This window comes from Sceloporus undulatus, chromosome 2 (assembly GCF_019175285.1).
Source record: "Sceloporus undulatus isolate JIND9_A2432 ecotype Alabama chromosome 2, SceUnd_v1.1, whole genome shotgun sequence".
Lineage (NCBI taxonomy): Eukaryota > Metazoa > Chordata > Lepidosauria > Squamata > Phrynosomatidae > Sceloporus > Sceloporus undulatus.
This window is the reverse complement of record NC_056523.1, coordinates 129,038,493-129,059,462: the sequence shown is the minus strand read 5'-3', so window position 1 is coordinate 129,059,462 and position 20,970 is coordinate 129,038,493. Positions and strand designations below refer to the sequence as shown.

General features: G+C 41.1%; 1 protein-coding gene across 1 annotated transcript in view; it reads right to left on the bottom strand.

Moving 5' to 3' along the window:
• Nucleotides 1-4,299: 4,299 nt before the first annotated feature.
• The window catches only part of LOC121920406 (TBC1 domain family member 24-like), a 29,344-nt gene continuing 12,673 nt past the window's right edge, over nucleotides 4,300-20,970 (bottom strand). Inside the window, exons 4-8 of the mRNA XM_042447543.1 lie at nucleotides 19,213-19,371; nucleotides 9,973-10,036; nucleotides 8,903-8,998; nucleotides 7,446-7,710; nucleotides 4,300-4,545 (exon numbers count right to left, since the gene is read on the bottom strand). Coding sequence (XP_042303477.1) covers nucleotides 4,400-4,545; nucleotides 7,446-7,710; nucleotides 8,903-8,998; nucleotides 9,973-10,036; nucleotides 19,213-19,371 — 730 coding nt within the window. The 3' untranslated portion in view covers nucleotides 4,300-4,399. The remainder of the gene's footprint in view (nucleotides 4,546-7,445; nucleotides 7,711-8,902; nucleotides 8,999-9,972; nucleotides 10,037-19,212; nucleotides 19,372-20,970) is intronic.

Here is a 20,970-nt window from a genome sequence, read left to right as displayed (position 1 = left end):
GGGGAGGGGGCAAATAAGTGCATAATCAGTAAACACAATGATGTTTTTCCTTGTAAACACCTTAAGTCATCCATGTTATGTCTACATATATATGTGTGCATTTGGGATGATCCATGTAAATAGCAGATTCTGAAAAAAAACCAAGCAGGGTGTATCTAAGAGTACAGTATTTAGGCATTTGTTTGTTCTAAGAGGCACTAAAGCAGTGTTTCTCAAGCTAATGTGGGGACCAGCATTTTTTCTGCCCAATGTGCCATGGACCAATACCATATGTGTCTCCACTGGCTACAGTTTTACTTTTGTGGAAACATGCCACAGATCAACCACCAATGGTTCACAGACTGGCATTGGTCCATGAGCCATTACTTTGGGTAGCATGAAAGTAACTAAAATAGCATTTGCTATTAACTGCCCTTGAGTTGACCTTGGCTCATAGAAGCCATGTGGAAGAGACCTCTAAAAGATCCCCTGTCCTCAACTACCCTTCTCACGCCCTGAGGCTCAGGCCCATGTTCTCCATGATCAAGTCTAACTATCTGACATGTGTTCTTCCTTTCCTTCTACTGCCCTCTGCCCCAGCATCACTGTCTTTTCTAATGTCTCCTGTCTTTTCATGATGTGGACAAAGTACAACAGTCTCAGTTTTGTCATCATGGCTTCCAGGGAAAGTTTGTGCTTGATCTGTTCTAGAATCCATTTATTTGTCTTCTTGGCTGTCCATGGTGTTCTCAGCACTCTTCTCCAGCACTAGATCTAAGATGAGTTGATTGTCTTTCTATCAACTTCCTTCACTGTCCAGGTCTCACACCTGTACATTGTGATGACAATTTAGACTATCCTCACATTAGTGTTCAGAGTTATATCTTTGTACTTTAGGATCTTGTTCCATAGCTGCCCTTTCCATTTGTAGTCTTCTTCTAATTTTTTTATTGCAGTCTCTGTACTGGTCAATATTTGATCTAAGTTATGGGAATTCTTTGACAATTTTAATTTTCTCGTTATCTAGGATTATTTCTTGTAGCTCTTCTGTGGTCATTATTTTTGTTTTCTTGCTGTTTGGCATTAAACCTACCTTGGTGCTTTCCTTTTTAACCTCCTTTTGTAATTGTTCCAGGTACTTGTTGGTTTCTGCTAGTAGTACTATGTCATCTGCATATCTTAGGTTGTTAATACAGTATTCCTTCCCCTGATCTTCACTCCTCCTGCCTCTGACTCTGTGCCTGCTGTGTGAACAATATTTTCTGCATACAACTTGAATAAATAGGATGGCCTTAGTTATGATCAGTGTGAGCAACTGTTACATTTCCTCATGCTGTTCTTAATTACCGTATGTCATTGCCACAACCTTTGTAAAAGTGTCACTTAGGTCAGTATGGAGAAAAATAAGTACAAAAAAGAGCTACAATCAGAGCACAAGATATAACTACTGTATTAAACATCTTGCAGGAGAAAAAAGGCATGTGCTACACCTTGCAGGACAACCAGTTCATTTTGGGATAAACTGTTTTAACAAACCAACTCTAAATTTCATGTTTCCCAATGTTATCAACCTAGTCTGTGCTTTATCTTTTTACATGGAAGCATGTTCTCTTACTATGTATACTAGTAGTGTTTGCTAGTTTCTGATGACAATCATAACACCATTCTTTTTGTTGTAAAATATCTGACTCTGATATCAAGAACAACCTGGTATCACAATGTTTATTCAGCACTGCAGAAAGGAATCATACTGAACATCAGAATGACTGACAGCCTTGAAGGCCAAAGGCAATTTTGTTTTCTTTCATCTTTGGAATAAATGAATTAAGAAGGCTCTTTCCTCTCTACTCATTCCAAAAGTAAAAGCATTGGTCTTTAAGAGGGAAAGCCCATTCAAATCTTTTTGTGACAATTCTTCATATACCCAACAGGATGCCCAGAGGGCCTGCAGAATGTTGAAAAGGATGTAGTCTAGAGAACATCTCAGTTAGCAGATGTCTCTTGCCTGTTGTTTTAGAATGTCTACAGGGGCTCCAAGGCTTTCTGCGATTTTATTTTGACCATGGGAATAAGCTGCCTGCTTCTGTTCTTGGGTCTGTAGCCCAGGTGCAGAGCTACATAGGTGTACAGAGCAAGTCCTGGTAAAGGGAACAGAATTTTATGGATTCATTTTATTCAGTGGCACCTTTTTTAACGTACCAAAATGACTGCCTACATTGAAAGCTCTGTAACAATTTCCTCTGTTGGCAAAAGCAGTTGAACTTCAAAGCCACCTGCATAATTGCATTTTAGACAAACAGAAGCCCTTTCCCATAGCATATGATGATTTTTTAAGATGGCCTATAGCATAATACACTTATGTGGCTAAAGGAATGTAAAGACTGTAAATGTTTTACTACCATAGTAAAGTTTATATATACAAGAAATAAATTCATTTGAAATGAAAATGCTGCATGATTTGCAAGGTGACAAAACAAAACAAAATGAACAAAGAAACAAAATTAATCAGGTATGAAGAATAAAGTAATAAAGTATGTTTATGTACAAAACATAAAATGCATTTGGATTTGTAGAGTCCTATTTTAATTATTATTCTTAAATCTGGGCTGGGAAGAATTTCCTTAGGGTCATTTTAAGTTGATTCAAAGATACCTTATTCATATTTCCTGAATTGGAATACAGTTGTATTCCAAAATCTCCACTCTCCCAAACACTGTGGTGAAGTTTGTCAGTTCAAAAATACATATAACAGTACATATATAAAAAACAGTATGCACAAAAATGTTCATGTTAAAAAAGAATGCACATAAAATCACTGCTGTCTATTAAAAGAAAATGCACACTTCAAAAAGTGTATAAACATGTGAACACTTGGGAAACTGCATACAAAAAAGTGTGGGCAAAAGCCAATATTTTTCTACCCAGAGTAAACTCAAAATCAATTTGACTTTAATAACAACTAACTGACTCTATATTTCAGTTGGTCTACCATAGGTAAGACTAATACTGAATTTGTTGTTGTATACCTTCAGGTTGTTTCTGACTTATGGCAGTCCTAAGGTGGCCCTATAATGGTGTTTTCTGGGGCTGAGAGTGTATGGATGCTATCACACAAAGGAGGCAAGCACTATGAAAATGTGATTAAAATGTGGTAATAGTGCGATCAGGGGGAAGATTATCACACCCCCATGTGCTTCTCCTGTTCGTGTCCCATGCATAATCTGTAATAGAAGCGTCTTTGGGTAATAATGGGAATTTCTATTATTACCCAATGACACATCCATTACAGTTTATGCATGGGACATGAATGGGAGAAGTATGCGGGGGGGGGGTGATACTCCCCCCCCCCCCCGATCGCTTTATTACCACATTTCAATCACGTTTTCATGACACATGCTTCCCATGTGATAGAGTCCTACGACTCACCCAAGGACTCCCAGCAGGTTTCCATGAACAAACAGGGAATTGAACCCTGATCTCCAGAGTCATAGTTCAACACTCAAGCCATTAAACTATGCTGGCACTGGGTTTAGCTCATTATCATTTGAAGAAATGGGCACAAAAATATGCATGAAATTTCATGTCACTTAACAAGAAACCCTTTGGAAACAGATGATGAAATAGGAGAGAACAAATTTAACAGTGGAAATGTGGCAATACTACCTCGAAACAAGTTTGACAGATTCACCCTTTCCTTCTTCACCTTTCTTTTAAAATCTGTGCTGTATATAACAAAAATGGAAACTGAGGGGATTGTCAGCAATGCATATGGTATCAGGTAAAACCCACACAGGTTTTCTCCTGTGGGGAAAAAAGTATCTGGCATCTAATGTCTTTCTATTTGATATTATTTGTTGCACCAAAATGAAAAGAAATGATATGCATCTCAAAAAGTAAAAATATACCTAAGAGCAAATACATCAATACATGTCAAAAAATAAAGTCTATCAAATGCATTATTGTGAAATTTATTGTTCCACTGATTTATAAATACATTCATTTCTCTCCTCTTTTGTAGTATAAATGTTTTGACAGAAAGCATAGTGACTGTATCTATTTATACTAATCAAATACAGAAAGAGTCCTTTGAGATTTCCTCCACACTGATAATGGATTTGTCTAATTGAGCTGAGCAGTGACCCATGGCAATTCTGTATCTCCTTTGAAAATTAAACCTTTCAGACCTCCGGGTTGAATGGTTTTGAGGGACAAATGCAAATCACAACATCAGATAGCTATTATTATTCCTTCCAAAGATTCTTGCTACAAAGGATAGTATTAATGGACAATCCTATCCAAATACATAAAAGATCTGTTCCTGATTCCTGACATCGCCAACTGACAGTCATCATCCAATGTCTTGTTTCACTACCAGCAATGTTGTAGGGTGCAATATCAGCCAAAACAGGAGCAGGGATGATCAAGAGTTTTGAAAGCCCCAGACTTCTAGGAGCTGAATCTGAAAATTTTCTTGGCAAAGGGGAGGGTTGTCAAATGTTTCACAGTGTTCAGTTCTTCCATGATACAAATTAGCATCAATGAATAAGGCCTGGCCTCCTCCACCACCTGCAGGGGAATAAAGAGCACAGATTTTTTGAAGAGTTTTGCTTTCTACAATCTAAATCTAATTGTTAGTCCCAGCTATAGAACGTTTATTGAATCAATGAATCACAGAAATGCTGGCCTACTAAACTCCCATTGATTCAATAGGTCTACGCTATGTGGGAATTGGATTTTGGGGCCTGTGTTAGGGAACATAATTCAAGGTACTATCCAAATACAGGAATTAACCTTTTTCTCAATGGAGGTATGTAAAGCAGTTTCTGACTCTGGTTACACATGGATAACATGTGCAAGGAACACACACACACACACACACACACACACACACCAAAAGAAAGAAAGAAAGAAAGAAAGAAAAGAAAAGAAATATAGATTTGTTGTTGTTGTTGGCTTAGTTTCAAAATTTTGCAGAATTATCATCCAAGTATCTCTTCTCTCTAGTGAAGGACCTAAATGGTTGCTTGGTGAGAAACCTAACAGCTTGTACAAAATAATAATCATACAGATGGTGTCCTTGGAATAACTGAAATGGTGAAAACAAAAAAGAATTAATCTTGCCCTTGTGCAGATTAAACCTGACCTCAGTTTCAGCATGGTTTGCAAGATGTAGGTGTTTTAACTTGGAAGCTCTACATGTGCACATAACACATATGCAAAAGTACCGTATATTTTCTGTGCTAATATGGCCATCTACTACAGTATTGCCTCCTAGTGGCTTCCATCAGCATTCTGTGGTCCTGTATTCAGTTACAGATCTTACCAGTACCACAATTCCACTACATTATATAAGATCACAAAGATTCCAGTTTAGATCTATGGCCACACTAATCAGTGTCTAAGCGTTTAGATCTGTGTGTAAGCTATACATATCATGCAAGCACACAACATAATCAGTAAGTATATTGTTGAATGCAAGTATTCTATCATCACTAGTGAGGTATCTGATCGGATTTCTTCATGTTACTATACATAAATCAGTGCCTGATGTCAGTGAAGGGCTTCTTCAAATAGGACCTTCAGCAAATGTTGTCATTTCTTCTCCCAAGGGAGATGTGGGATAAGCCCTAGCCAGTGATGAAGGACGATGGAAGTTGTCGGCCAGCATATGTGGAGGGGTGCACATTTCCAACCCCTACAGTACGGATTCCAGATGGCTTGCTGGCTATCTCTGCCTTCTACCAGAATGCTAAAAACTGTTAGGGGCTCAAGCAGGCCCATCCACATCTTGGTTTAATGTTTTTATTTTCCAGTAGGCATCTAGTAATATTCTATTGCACCTAGAGAACACTGAGTGTGCTCAGTCTTTGCTGAGCTCCCTTAGGGCTTTCTCTGTTTATTTTAATTTACAAAAGTAAACACCTCTGCGTATTTAGTTGACTATCACTTCCCTGCTGAGCCCAGGTGGTTGATATCTTGGTAAGCATAACAGCCTTACCAAGGAACAGGAGGATGTGTGTGCATGGATGAATCCTGAGATTAGTAGATTAAACAAATAAAATAAAAACTTTAAGAAAATTCCTGAGAATAGTGCATGCATGCACCTTGGACTGTGAAGAGAGATGAGAAGGATCAAGGAGCAAATGAAGGTAGAAGGAAGACAGCTGTGTTCCCCACATACAATATATATTGCCATAATTGTCCACTATTACCAGGGACAAAATGTGGAACAAATTCAAGACCAAACTGTAGGACAACTGCAGAACAAAACTCATCCCAAAATGTAGGACATTTAAGAAAAATGGAGGGCCTTAAATGTCCTACATTTTGGGCTGAGTTTTGTCCTGCAGTTGTCCTACGGTTTGGTCTCGAATTTGTCCTACATTTTGTCCCTGGTAATAGTGGATAATTATGGCAACCTAGAAAAAGGCAGTAAAACTGAGGACAGAAGCAGGAAGAAGACAGCTGGAAAGAGTTGAGGAAGATACTGAGGAAACAAAAGCAGAGAGTAGCCTGGTTTGGAGCCCAAGCAATGCAGACTGTAGCACAGATTTTTTCCAAACTCTTTTTAATCAAATCAAACAGGAGAGGACAGAGCCTATGGCAACCTACTGCAGGAGTGCCTAGGTGAAGCACTTCTCCACAAAAAGAGCTGCTTTCCCAGTAAAGGTCTACAGCTAAGGCCAAAACAAGGTTGGCACTGCCTAGTCTTCCACTGAGCTTTGCTGCTGCTGGGAGCCAGTTTAAGCTCCTAAAGGGCCAGTATCTGTTTCTGTAGTCTCGTGCTCCTGCCTGGCTGAGGAATAGGAAACGCTGCATGAGTGTGTTTCTGCCCACTCATCTAGAACACAAGGTAGTCACTTCAGTGAGCATCTTATTATGAAAGTCCCACAGCAAGACAGTCTATGGCAAGCTGACGGCAGCCCATGGCAAGACTTCAGAAATGAACAGTAGCATCATCTGTTTGGAAAACTATTCTTAACAAGCGAAAACGTTACAGTGCTGAGGCTTCCTAATGTGATTAGCTGCCATTATACAGGGACATAGCCAGGATTTTAAGAAGGGCCAGACGAAGTGCCACCATTATATGGGGCTTGGGTGCAGTGGCGCAGCGGCACACACCATCTTTTTCTAATGGAAGGGGGGTCCGGACCCCAAGATCCCCCCCCCCTTGGCTACATCCCTGCATTATAGTTATACTTCTTGAAAGTACCTATATTAAAAAATATCTCTCCATTTCTCAAAGTAACTGGCCTAGTAATTTATAATTGCTTTGCTCAGAGAAACACCAGAATGCTCTAAATTACAAAACAGACTTTCCTGCTTGTTGTTGACAGTGAAGCCAAGTGAGAAGTTATTTATATCAGCATGTCAGGAAAGCTGCATAGACCTGGATCTGGGATGCCAGAAGTATTTGCTGCACTAGACGTTCTGTGGCAGGTATAATATTATAGTAGCATAATTACCTATGATAATTCCTTCCTGAGTTCCAGACATAAACATAGAGGCTGTTTTGGAAGGTAACTTGAAGTGTCTAATTGCCAGGAATGGAGAGAGACGGTTTTTAATCATGTCTAACTTTGGCACAGTGAGGTGGTTGGGGCTGGATGTTGAGCGCCCCTCTGGAGAAAAGGGAGATGGAGAACGCTGGCGTGGGGAGCGAGGCAAGGCTTTTGCTTGTTCTGGCTTCTTGATGAATACCCACTCATATCGCTCTATTTCAGGATGTACCTTTCAAACAAAGATGGCAGAAGTTAGGTATATCGTGACTTTGTTCCTTCCATTTGCTATGTCAGGACAGCACATGAACAGGTCACTTCTAGAGAGAAATGGTTTTGACTGAGCTGCTGGAGACCTTAATTCATTTTTCTCTGTTTATTATTGGATTTGCTATCTCACCTTTCTTGCAATGACAGGACCCAAGGTGGCTCATAACAGGGACGTAGCCAAGGGGGGGGGTTCTTGGGGTCTGGACCCCCCCTTCCATTAGAAAAATGAATGGTGTGTGCTGCTGCGCCGCTGCACCCAAGCCCCATTATAATGGTGACCCTTAGTCTGGACCCCCCCTTCCTAAAATCCTAGCTACGTCCCTGCTCATAATGATATTAAATAAAAGAAAAATGCAAGGTCAGCAATTAAAAAAGAATTAAATTAAAAGCCCTGTTTCAAAGAATTGAAAAACACCATTTAAAAACACCCCTAAGAAAAGTACAGGATCCAAAGGGCAGCAAGCCATGTCATTAGCAACCACAAAATAGCCAAAAGCTTGCCTCCATTTTAAAAATTGCCTGCAGGTGGAAGAACAGTAGAGAGGATGCCAGTCTAGCCTCTCCTTCACTGGAGCTCCAGAACCTAGGAAAGACCACTGAGAAAATCCTCTTGCTGATCCCCACCAAACATACACTTGAGGGTGATGAGCCTGAGAGGATGGCCTGTCTTTATACATTTCAAAGCCTGAGCAAACTTTTATGGGAAAATCCAGTCCTTTGTGTAGCCTGGACATGTTATATAGGACTTGATATGAACTCACAGGACTCTGTGTTTCATATGTGATGATAGTGGAATAGAAAATCCAGTCTTCATAGGATTTAATAGAAGCCGCTAACACACTACTTAGTGGAATTGGTCAAGCAATTTCTATGCAGCACTGTCTCTTATAAAAGCTATATAGTATGCTGAATTAGTTGGTTTGGTGATAATCTTTATTAACAGAAAGTAACTAATTAAAGATAACCAATATAGTCATCTAGGGACACAGCCATATTCTGGTGTGAGCATTGAGGACCCATCATTAACTCTAAAATACATTCCAGGACTTACTTCTTATGGTATTAATGTGGATGGTCACAGCAGGTGAATAGAAGGATTAAATATAGATACTTATCAACTAATTCTCCACAGTGGGAATTAATGTTAGACTTACAGTGAAAACAAAGCATTCTCCTGTGCCAAAGAAACTTGATGCTCCCCCATTTTTCTTCCTTTCATTCCAGTCAGAGGAGAGAAATGCCCCACACACCTGTATGAGGGAGAGACAAGAAATGATAAAAATTTCATAATGTATGGTTACTAGGGAGTTTATCACATGGGAGGAATTTCTCTTAATTTTGAATGAAAGAAAGTGGGGCCAGAAAGCATTCATGTGAATTTGCTAGTTCAGTGAATTTATGTGAATTCGAATTGCGTTCGAACTGACTTCCCATTGCCCGAAAATAGCTTGGCCCAAAATTGCGTGTGATCACCTCTCACGCAATAATGTGAAACCCCATGATTGCGTTCGGACTGACTTCTCATTGCCCGAAATTGTGTGAGGTAGTCTATCACGCAATAACATTAAACCCCATGATTGCGTTTGGATTGCCATTGGATAATACTTCCAGTTTCCCTTGTCTGATAAACTCCTAGGTATTAGGCAAAGCTAAGAAAATTGGGAAAATGTGTGATAACAAAAGCTTGTTTCCTTAACCGTCTGACACATCTGACACAGTCCAATCATGATGAGTGGGGCTAAGCAATGTAGTAAAATATGCTATTATCATTTAATTAATCATTCCAACCTTTGCCTCCATTTTCCACCATCATCCTCATGCTTTTATGTTTAGTCCTGATTTTGGCAATCAGCAGCATATGGACATCTGAGTTGCATAGGTACATAAAGACATATTTTTTTACCATAATCATTAATTACTACATGTTGGTATTTTCATCAGTGTGCATACTTTACACATAAAGTCGAGATTAATTTTCGGTACAGAGTGGACACAACCCTGCATATAGTGTCTGAAATTTTCAGTTATATTTTTCATGTGATGGCTCTTCAACTAGGAGGGCTGTTACATGAAAGATGGAGCAAGTTCATTTTCTGCTGCTCTATCTAGAAACTAGGACCTAAACCAAACTAATGGATTCAAATTAAAAGACAGTTCTATATTGTCATTCCCATAGGGGATGAAACCCCTCCACAGTTCTTGTGTATGATCAGACAACACTTACTTCCCCCAGGGTGGTTTTTATCAGTAATACAGTTGGTTCGTAGCCTTCACAGCAGGAATAAAACCTGTTGGAAACAAAGAGGAAACTGGAGTAAACTGTATTTGATGCAAATGACAGGAAAGGCAATCCTAAAATAGCACTGAGATGTCTGGTAGATTTGTGGAATGGGCTGTGACCTATCAGCAAAATACATTCTAATTCAGTGCACTTCTACTGTACTAAGCCTGGGGCAAGGAAAGCATCAAGATGCAAACAGAAGAGTTTACCCCACATTCTCTGAAATACAGTCTTCTTATTACCCAGAATCCACTGCTTGCTTTCACATTGTCTTTTTGGCCTGAGAAGATTACAGAGAGGGAACAGAGATGCTCCCTTTTTATCTAAATCAGAAGTGAATAACTTGTAGCTCTCCAGATGATGTTAGACTGCAGCTTCCACCAGCTTTAGCCAACATAGACCATGGAGAGGGAGAGGAGACTGACGAACAGTATTGGCAAGTCCCCAAGTTGCCCACATGTAATCTATTTATTATTATTATTATTAAACTTTATTTCTATAGAGCTGTAATTATACACAGCGCTGTACAAAGTCGGTAAAATTAGGAGTAAATAAAAGCCTGCCCAAGGCGTACATTCTAAGATAATAACAATTAAAAGAGGAATAGATAAAATTACCATATAGAAAGGAAAAAACAGATTAAAAACATCAAATATCAAACAAATCACATCACATCAAATATTGTCAGACAGCCAGATGACAATCACAAATTCCCTGAGAACGCTTCCCTAAACAATATGGTTTTCAGCTCAGCTTTAAAGCTGGTTAGGGAAGTGATGAGCCATGCATGCAGAGGAAGAAGGTTCCAGGAATGAGGGGCAGCTAGAGAGAAGGGACGGATCCGGGATGGGGCAGAGAAGATCCTGGGTTGGGAGAGGAGACTTTGGCTACCAGAGCAGAGAGTGCGAGTAGGGATGTAGGGAGAGAGAAGATCGGTTAAATAAAGAGGGGCCAGCCCATGCAGGGCTTTAAAAGTGAGTAGCAGAAGTTTGTACCTGATGCGGAAAGGAAGAGGGAGCCAGTGAAGGGAAGACAACAGAGGGGAGACATGATCATAACGGCGAGCGAGTGAAATAATGCGTGCAGCTGAAGGCTGAACAGAAATTAATGGGTGGAGGTGAGAGAGAGGAAGCCCTGCCAGGAGGAGGTTACAGTAGTCTAATCGTGAGACCACTAGGGCATGGACCAGTGTTTTTGCAGTAGAAGCTGAGAGATATGGACGGATTTTGGCGATATTATAGAGGAAAAATCTACAGACTTTGGCTGTAGTCTGGATCTGTGGGGTAAATGACAAAGAGGAGTCAAAGATGAAACCGAGACTGCGGGCTTCCTGGACCGGCTGGATCGAGATGTTATTGACGGAAATAGAAAAGGAATAGTGAAGGGTGGGTTTAGGAGGGAAAACAAGAAGCTCAGTCTTGGACATATTGAGCTTCAGACGCCGATGGTGCATCCAGTGGGAGACAGCTGTTAAACAGGATGACACTTGCTGCTCTAGCTCTAGTGAAAGATTAGGGGTGGAAAGGTACAGCTGGGTATCATCGGCGTAAAGATGGTAGGAGAAACCAAAAGAACTGATAAGTTTGCCAAGGGAGAGTGTGTATAGAGAGAACAGAAGGGGACCCAAAACAGAGCCCTGAGGAACTCCAACAGATAAAGGGACAGAAGACGAGGTCTGACCACCCGAGACCACTGAAAAAGATCGATCTGACAAGTAAGATGTGAACCAATCGAGAACAAGGCCCGAGAAACCAAGGTCAGAGAGTACATCTATTAGGAGACAGTGGTCCACGGTGTCGAAGGCTGCAGACAGATCGAGTAGGACAAGGATAGAATAAAGGCCAGTCGCCTTCGCCCGCAAAAGATCATTTGAGATCTTAGTAAGGGCCGTCTCTGTGGAGTGCCGTGGGCGAAAACCAGACTGGAAGGGATCCAGAATGGAGTTGGTTTCAAGAAACTCAAGACAGCGTGAATAGACAACTCGTTCCAATACCTTAGAGAGAAAAGGAAGAAGAGAGATTGGACGATAGCTAGCCAAGGAAGAGGGGTCGAGAGAGGGTTTTTTCAGGATAGGGGAAACTAAGGCATGTTTGAAGACTGAGGGGAGGGAACCCGAAGAGAGAGAGAGATTAAAGATATAGAGGAGGGAGGGTAACAAAGAGGGGGCTATAGAGATTAGAAGACGAGAAGGAAGTGGGTCAAGAGAACAGGTGGTAGGTTTGGATGAGTTCAGCAGCGAAGAGAGTTCTTCCAAAGAAACAGGAGGAAACATAGAGAGTTTATTAGTAGAAGGGGCGAGGAGATTAATGGTGGGAGCCAAATCAAGAAGAGTTAACTCAGAACGAATGGTAGTGATCTTTGTAATGAAGTAATTGGCGAAGTCGGAGGGAGAAAATAATGGAGAGACGGAGGGAGGAGAGGGTTTTAACAGTGTGTTGAAACAGGAGAACAAGCGCTGCGGGCGCCTCTCGTTGGCGCAGATCAATGATTTGAAGTAGTCTTGTTTTGCCATCGACAGGGCGCGTGAAAAGGATAAAAGAACGAACTTAAAATGGATAAAGTCGGCCCACTCCCTGGACTTTCTCCAGAGACGTTCGGCTGCTTGGGAGCAGGACCAGAGAAATCTAACAGTGGGAGTGATCCAGGGCTGAGGCCTAGTCATAGAGGAAGAGGAGGACATGTGCGTAGTTACTGGGGCAAAGCTGTCAAGACTTGAGGAGAGAGTAGAATTCAGTAAAGACATAGCTGAGTCAGCAGAGTCCCCAAGATTGAGAGAAGCGAAGGATGAATCCAAGGATTGAGTGAGATGGTTAAGGTTAAGAGAATGAAGATCACGGAACTGGCGGAGGACGGTATGACGGGGAGGAGGGATGTAGGTAAGAGTAAAGGAAAGTAGGTGATGGTCAGATAGTGGGAAATCAGAAGCCAAGTAGTCAGACACGACACACTTGGAGGGGAGAACTAAGTCGAGACAGTGACCAAGGGAATGGGTTGGAGAGTTGGAATGGGGTTGGAGACCGAAGGAAGCTAAGAGAGAGCTGAAGCGAGAGGTTGAGGAATTCTGGGGATCGTCGAGGTGGATGTTAAAGTCACCTAAAATCAGGGAGGGGACAGTATCTGAAAGAAAAAATGTCAACCAAGATTCAAAATCTGTGAAAAACTGAGATGCTGAACCAGGAGGACGATAGATGATGGCAACCCGAAGTTGCAGAGGAAAAAAAGAGTCTAATGGAGTGTAGTTCAAATGAGGAGAAGGAATAACTGGGGGGGAGGAGAGAGAACCTGAAACTGGCAGGACTTTGATAATAAGATGCCAACCTCTCCTCCGCGACCCTCAGGGCGGCCAGTGTGGGTAAAAGAGAGACTGCCAAAAGAAAGGGCAGCAGAGATAGCGGTAAACTGTAAACTGTCTGTTTGAAGTCCCCTGAATGTGCTCAAAGGAAACTCTAAGCTCCTCATGGCTTCCTTGTAATGGTGTCTGTTGCAGGGCATTGACGTATTGACAGTACAGAATATTTCTAACATGGGTGTAGATGAGTGGTAGTTTTTATTGTAATGGGTGGAGAATCTGCTCCAGGTTTTAGTCCAAACTTTAAAGGAGTTATATAAAAGATGTCAACCACCAGCCCCCAAACAGGATCAGTATCTTCGATAATTCCTTCTGAATTTACACTAGAATTCAGAGTAGGTTCACTGCCACACTGCCATGGGAAAAGTTGACCACATTTCTTTGAAACCTCTGCAATGTCCCTTTCACAGCTTTCATAACCATGTCACCCTCAATGAGTAAGGTGGTTTTAGTTTTTCCTTATGTCTATACTTCCAGGTTCTTGTGGTCTAGTGGTTACATCAACACCTCTTATTCATATCTAGTCCAGTGGAAGACATTGGATTTTGTAGGCTCCCAGGCTCCTTGCCACACTATCCTTGAGGGATTCATGATGCATTGAATTCTCTTGACTGCTTTCATTTGGGAAATATTTTCAAGGTCAAATTATTGAATTTAATTAAGTCTTGTCTCTGGTGAAAGCAGGAGATGCAATGCAGACTCCCATTAGCAATAAAGTTCATTTTCCACCTTGGGTGACCTTGCATTGTATTGAAGCAATAGCAGCCTGTAGCAACCACTGACAACTTGTCCATGCATAACATTGGTATGTTAAACAGGCTATCAATGCAAACCCATAAAGAAGCAAAAGCAAAAACACTCCCTTAGTCTTTTCCAGTATCATTCAGGGATTTGTACAAACTGGCAAAGCAGAAGCCGTAATTTTTGCTCAGTGAAGCAGGTGGCATGTGCAAAATCTTGACAAAGATCGATTCCTAGGTCTACAATCAGACAGCTTAATTGTGACTGTGAAAGTACTTGTCCGGATGGGGATGTCTCTTAAATATTAGATGCTCCTGACTATTCATAGCATTAAAGCCCTGTGGGTCTAGTTCTACTATGCATCTTCTGGGATGTTTTGGAGAGCTTTCATGCTTCTGCCATTTTCTTGACTCTGTTACAATTTGTTGTTACTGGACTTGTAGTAGCAACAGTACTCCAATGCACATAAACTTCAAGAAATCCTTTCTGTTATTTTGAAAATTAAGGAGACAAAAGGAGACACAACTATGAAGGAGACACATCCCTTTGCAACAGCAGAATGGATAGATGATAATGTAGCACCTTCTGGGTTCTTTGAAGCAATAAATGAATATTGCAAACACAATCACAATTTTAAATCCAAATAACTGTTTAAACATCAGTGCAATAAATTATATTCTAAACTGAACACATATCAACTGTCCCAAAATGTTCATGTTTCCAGTGAGGTGCTAATGCAGGACCTGACTCTGGCCCGAGACAGACGGGCGGGAAAACACCGCCCTTTTTTGCTGCATAGTGTTGCCGCAGCAACCAAACAGCAAGGCACCACTGTGCAGCAAAAAAGGAGCTGCCTAGAGCGATTCCTTTTTGGAATGTTGTAAGAGCTGCGTTGCAGCCCTTACGACACCACTTCCTGGAAGAGATGTGTGGGTGCTCAGACACCCTCACGTTATCCACACGCCCCCATGTGGGTGGTGCCACTCAATAATGGCGCCGCCCACATGTAGTAGGGCTCTGCATCATGTGGTTGGTGCGTGGTCCTGATCCCTACTATCACTGCCAGGACACTGCTTCCTGTATGCTATATGATTCTTCTAGAGATGCTGCTCAACAGTATTGTCACCCTAGATACAAACCTTAAAGCCCATATTCAAGTTAAAAGGATCTCTTTCTCATCCATGCCAAATGTGGTTCCTCTCCTATCTAGCTCTACTTCTTTTTTTTGAACTGAACTAGTAAGAACAGGGTTTCCCCGCTCACCAGACTAAGCCAATTATTTGTAGAGGTTGCACTAAGATAAAATGCATAAACTCCAGAGAAGGCCATAGAATTCTCTAACATTTCACTTGTCTGTCATTACTACTTCAGGACACACTTCTTCAGCCATTCCCATATGTGCATTTTAAAAATACAATTAGAAAAATACAACCTTTGTGATAGCCTTCAACTGAATTTTGAAGCACGTTTACACAGTTCATAGAATCACAGAGTCGGAAGAGACTGCAAGGGCCATCCAGTTCATTTTGTGTTTTCAAGATGACTGAGGGGCAAAGTAGACCAGGGGCTTGGAGCAGCCTCTGGTCGGCCCCCAATCATCCCAGGACTACAGTGACTGGACGCTGCAGTCCTGAAGCCAGCCACTGCTATGGTCCTGAACAGGCTGCCAGTGTTTGCCACTCCTTTTCTGGCTGGCTTCAGGCCACCTTAAGTGGCCTCAGAACAGCTTTCAGCTGTGTTGTAAGTGTGCATTGTCTGCACGCCATGCCCTTGAAGTGGCCAGAAGCTGCACCTTTTGGCTCATCTTAGCATTTTCTTGGCAAGACTTATTCAGCGTGAGAATTCAAACCTGGTCTCCTGGAATCCTAATTTAATACTCAGACCATAACTATACCAAGCTGGCTCTCACCATTATGTGAATTACATAAAGAATAATGTTATGCAATGCTGAATTGTGTTTTTTTTAAAGGAACAACTCAATTAGGAGGGGGAATGTGGTGTTCAGAATGTTGGAGATGGCTGGTGATTGCCTGAGAGTTTCAAAAACAGCATTTTAAAACTAGGAGGTGACATATGAGAAGAGCAGTGGGTACTGGAGGTGCAATTTCAGTGTGGTTGTTTTAGGGTGTGGAGGGAAGAGAGAGTGCAGGGTTGGTACTGTTTACTGTTGGTTTGATGGTGAGGGAAGACTGGAATAGTTAGGGTAAGCTGTTTATATGAGAAACAGTAACCTATAAGAATGTGCTTATCTGACATTGTAAGTTTCTATATACTTAAGCCTTTTATTTCACTTCTGTTAGTAATAAAGTTCATGTTTCATACACATACCTATTCACTGGCTATGCCTGTGGTAAAGGTTTTCAGATAGAAATCTTCCTGTGGTGACTGCAATACAGTAGGTGTATGCCAACCACTGAGCAAGAAGCCAGTTCATAGCTGTAAACTTCTAAGGGGTTATTCAGATGGTGAAAATAATCCCGGTAGAATGTGGGTTGAATATTTGCTGTTTACACGCATTTCAAATGCACCTAAGTAAATTGTGAGGGAGCTACCAAAATTCCCACTTAACCCAAGATAATTCATCTCAGGGGTTTTTCTAAGTTTTCCTAAAAGATTTGCATTATCAGCTGTGTGAATAACCAGTGCAAACAGATGTGGAATAAACCGGGATAAAACTCAACATGCCTTGAATGCGTTTGAAATACATTCACATCATTGACTCCATATTTATTCGCAGTGCTGACACATGTGAGCAACACAACACACAGAGATGCGAATAGATGCAGTTCTGATAAAAAAAATAGTGTGAACAACAAAAATGGAATGTGTGAGTGAGATTATTCACATAGTCACACTAAAAACAACATTCAATAACCCTTATGTGACAGAAGGCATATCAGTGGAACTGCGGTTCATCCTCAGGTTTGTGTCAAGAGTACCACATTGCTAAGAGGAAAAGGAAATGCCAGGAGGTATATTTGGTTGATCCAAATATACCTCCTGGCATTTCCCCCATGCACCTTTACTCCTGCAGTCAGGAGTGGGTCTACTAGTGAGGAGTGGGTGGTGTGACATTCTCTTTATTCTTCAGTGTGCAGCTTGGAACATGGTATGCATTGACTGCTTTGTCTTTTCCCTTCAGTTAGGCCTTTGTACTGTTCTCTGAAGGCTTTTAGAGGAGTGGAAAGCATAGCCACTATATCAGCTCTCCAGAGAGCCCAACTTTCATTGACCCTTTAAGGTTCTCAGGTCAGCAGTATCCCATTCTCTGGGATTTCAGGGCCAAAAACCATGAGTAAGGGGAAGGTGCTTGTGATGTCACATGGTGAAGACAGGCGAGATAGGGGAACAAAAACTGCTTCTGGGCCAGCTCATTGTGGAAATGGCTGTAAAAAAGGATTCAGGTAAATCCTATCCAGGTAATATAGCAATTCAGCATCATGATGTGAATATTCCACAATGGGCCAAACTGCATGCACCCACCAACTCTTTTCCCTAGCCCACTCTCCTCCTATTTGTTATTTCCCCCCCATTTGCTGAAGTTACATAAGCACAACAGACACACCAGCATTACCTAGCTAAACCAGGGAGCCCTACTGCCCACAGGAAATGGGTGGAGATGGGTACCTAAGTTTTAAAGCCACCTCGCACATCCAATAAGCAAACATTCTCTTCCTCCAGTGCTGCTCACTCTAAAGAGTTTATCACACGGGGAAATCCCATGCAGAAATGGGGGGTTACATTGGAAAAAAAACTCCAAAAGCGGATTGGTTTTCACATGACATTGTTGTTAAACTTGTGTTAACCCAAACAGAAAGTAGAAGGAAAGTAGACAAAAGCTACTCCTTTTGAAAAATCCCCAAAGTAAAAAGGAGTGACTTTTGTCTACTTTCCGTTCAGGTTAACACCAGTTTAACAACGATGTGTGTGAAAATCAACCTGCGTTTGCAGGGATTTTCCAGCTTTTAAATCCCACTTTTGCCTGGGATTTCCCCCATGTGATAAACTCCTAATATTTGCCTCCCCATTTGGAGACCTGGAGCAGATCCCTGAGACTTCAGCTGCCACTCTGAGACCTGGCAACTCTCCCCTTACCAAAATATTACATAGGAGTGGCCATTCCTTCAGACTGCAAAAGAGGGAGAAATGGGACTGAAGGGCCATTCCATCAAGTTTCTTTGTACTACAACTATCATCAAGCAGAAATCATTCCCTGTACTATTTCCATCCTCTTGTGCATTACAAGACTTTTTACATTTAAGAACTGATACTTGAACATGTTTATTTTCCTCTTCGCTTGTCATCTCTCTTTTTCCTTTAATAACACATCATGTGGACTGTACACCTTAGATAAAAAGTATTATCTTCTTTTCTAAACTGATCTAATGAACTACCCTATGACATCCTATTTGGCTGAAAAGCAAAATATTTATGGAAGCTTATTCTTAATTTTTTAATCTCTTCTTTGAGCCTAAATATAGTCCTGAAGTTTTCCTTGTTGTGGTAAAGCTCAATATTACAGGGGTCCCTAAATCATAAAAATCCCCAATTTCTTCCCTATTATCATATTTTTGAAATTTATATTGCAAAACCAAATGAACCTACCAAAGACCCTGTATCTTATTGCCCTGCACATCTTTGGATGTGCATCTGTTGAGCGATATAATTTAGAACAAGAGTGGAGCTAAAGGGCTAAAAAGGGGCAGACAGTGAACCAGTAAGATGCATAGACCTATTCCCACATGACTAGTTTATTTGGACCTGACACATCTGGTTTCCAAAATCAAGAAACCGAGACATGGTCTAGATTACTATACAGGTGTTTTAGAGCAATATGATTCTTTGTACATCTGTATGTGTTCTGCTGTGTTTCTACATTTATTTTGGATTTAGGAGGGAACTGAATAGTTTGTATGAGTCGGATCTCTCTGAGTAGGCTAGCTCTAGTAAAACTGACCTCATTGTTTTTATTCCCTTGTTAAGTATTGTAGCGCAGTTTGTTTGTTGACTTAAATTGGTACAAGCCCATTCATTTCTGGTCTTGATAAGATGTACATGGCTTGAGAATGATTCTGTAGACATCATCATCCTACCTTTGCAAGCTGTACCCATCTTCAGAAGTTGAGAATAAGAGGCTAGGTGAGAACAAAGAAAATCTTTCAGGGATCCAAGACCACACAATTCGCATTTCCTGAACACTGACAATGGTGGAGGTGAAATCGTGTGCATTCACAGTAAGGTGGAATGATTGCCTGCACAACAAAGAGAAGGAGGGAAGAATGATTAGTCTTGTACTGCAAGAATTCCATTGATCATAACTATTAGAAATAGATCAATAACTTTTTCCCCTTCTTTCTTTGAAAAAATAATTAAGCAGTGACAGCCAGATTTTGATAATTTACAGATAATGTTATATTCAAGGATGGGCAAACAGTTGTCTTCCAAACATTACTGACTGCAGACATCAGGTGCTGTAGGCAATACCAGGTCCTGTAGGAAATATTCAGAGGAAAGCAATAGCAAATCGCTTCTTAATATTCCTTGTCAAAAATGTGCATAAATCTACTGGTGACTTGAAGGAACATACTTTATTTTAGTTTTTACCTAAGAAAACCCTATGAAATTCATAGGGCCACCATAAGTTGACAGATGATTTGAGGGCACACACACAGGGAAGGGAAGGAAATTCAGTACAGGAAAGACAATTAAAATTGTCCCCCCCCCCCCCACCCTCTCAACCAGCCTTTAGTGTTCTTAAAGAGACTCAGAATTTTTAGTTTGTATATGCACTATGTTTGGCTACTGCCAGGGAAGCGATATGTTTACTTAGTAGAAGCAGGTCTTGTTGACCTGAATGGGCTCTAAACCTTCTGCTTTTGGATCAATAGTTGAACAGGTTCAGACCAGCTATTAACAGTTCCTTCTTGCCTCAGTCTAAGATTAGAGAGGAGAAAGTCAGGTAAGGACTCAAAAAGGAAGAGAAACACCCAGGCTCAAAACTGCATTATGAATTGCTGAGACCCAAAGATTTACCTTTGTTAATTATTTGGAATGACTACATTTTACTAATAAATGCTAATTAGAATCATAGAATCGTAGAGTTGGAAGAGACCGCAAGGGCCATCCAATCCAACCCCATTCTGCCATGCAGGAAATCACAACCAAAGCATCCCCAACAGTTGGCCATCTAGCCTCTGTTTAAAGACCTCTAAGGAAGGAGACTCCACTACACTCCGAGGGAGTGTGTTCCACTGTCAAACAGCCCTTACTGTCAGGAAGTTCCTCCTAATGTTGAGGTGGAATCTCTTTTCCTGCAGTTTGCATCCATTGTTCTGCATTCTAGTCTCTGGAGCAGCAGAAAACTAGCTTGCTCCCTCCTCAATATGACATCCCTTCAAATATTTAAACAGGGCTATCATATCACATCTTAACCTTCTCTTCTCCAGGCTAAACATCCCCAGCTCCCTGAGTCGTTCCTCATAGGGCATGGTTTCCAGACCTTTCACCATTTTAGTCGCTCTCCTTTGGACATGCTCCAGTTTCTCAATGTCCTTTTTTAATTGTGGTGCCCAGAACTGGACACAATATTCCAGGTGGGGCCAGACCAAGGCAGAATTAATTATAATGTTAATTACTAAAATTGAAATTTAGTTTTAAAACTTTGTGGTATTGTTGCTGTTTTGTATTTCTAGGGCCTGCATAAATAGAGGTCCCAAAGTGTATTTTACTTGGCTTGTGTGTAAATCCATTACTGGCTAGTCTGTGCGCTTGGTTGCCTGCCTACCTACCTACCTATCTATCTATCTATCTATCTATCTATCTATCTATCTATCTATCTATCTATCTATCTA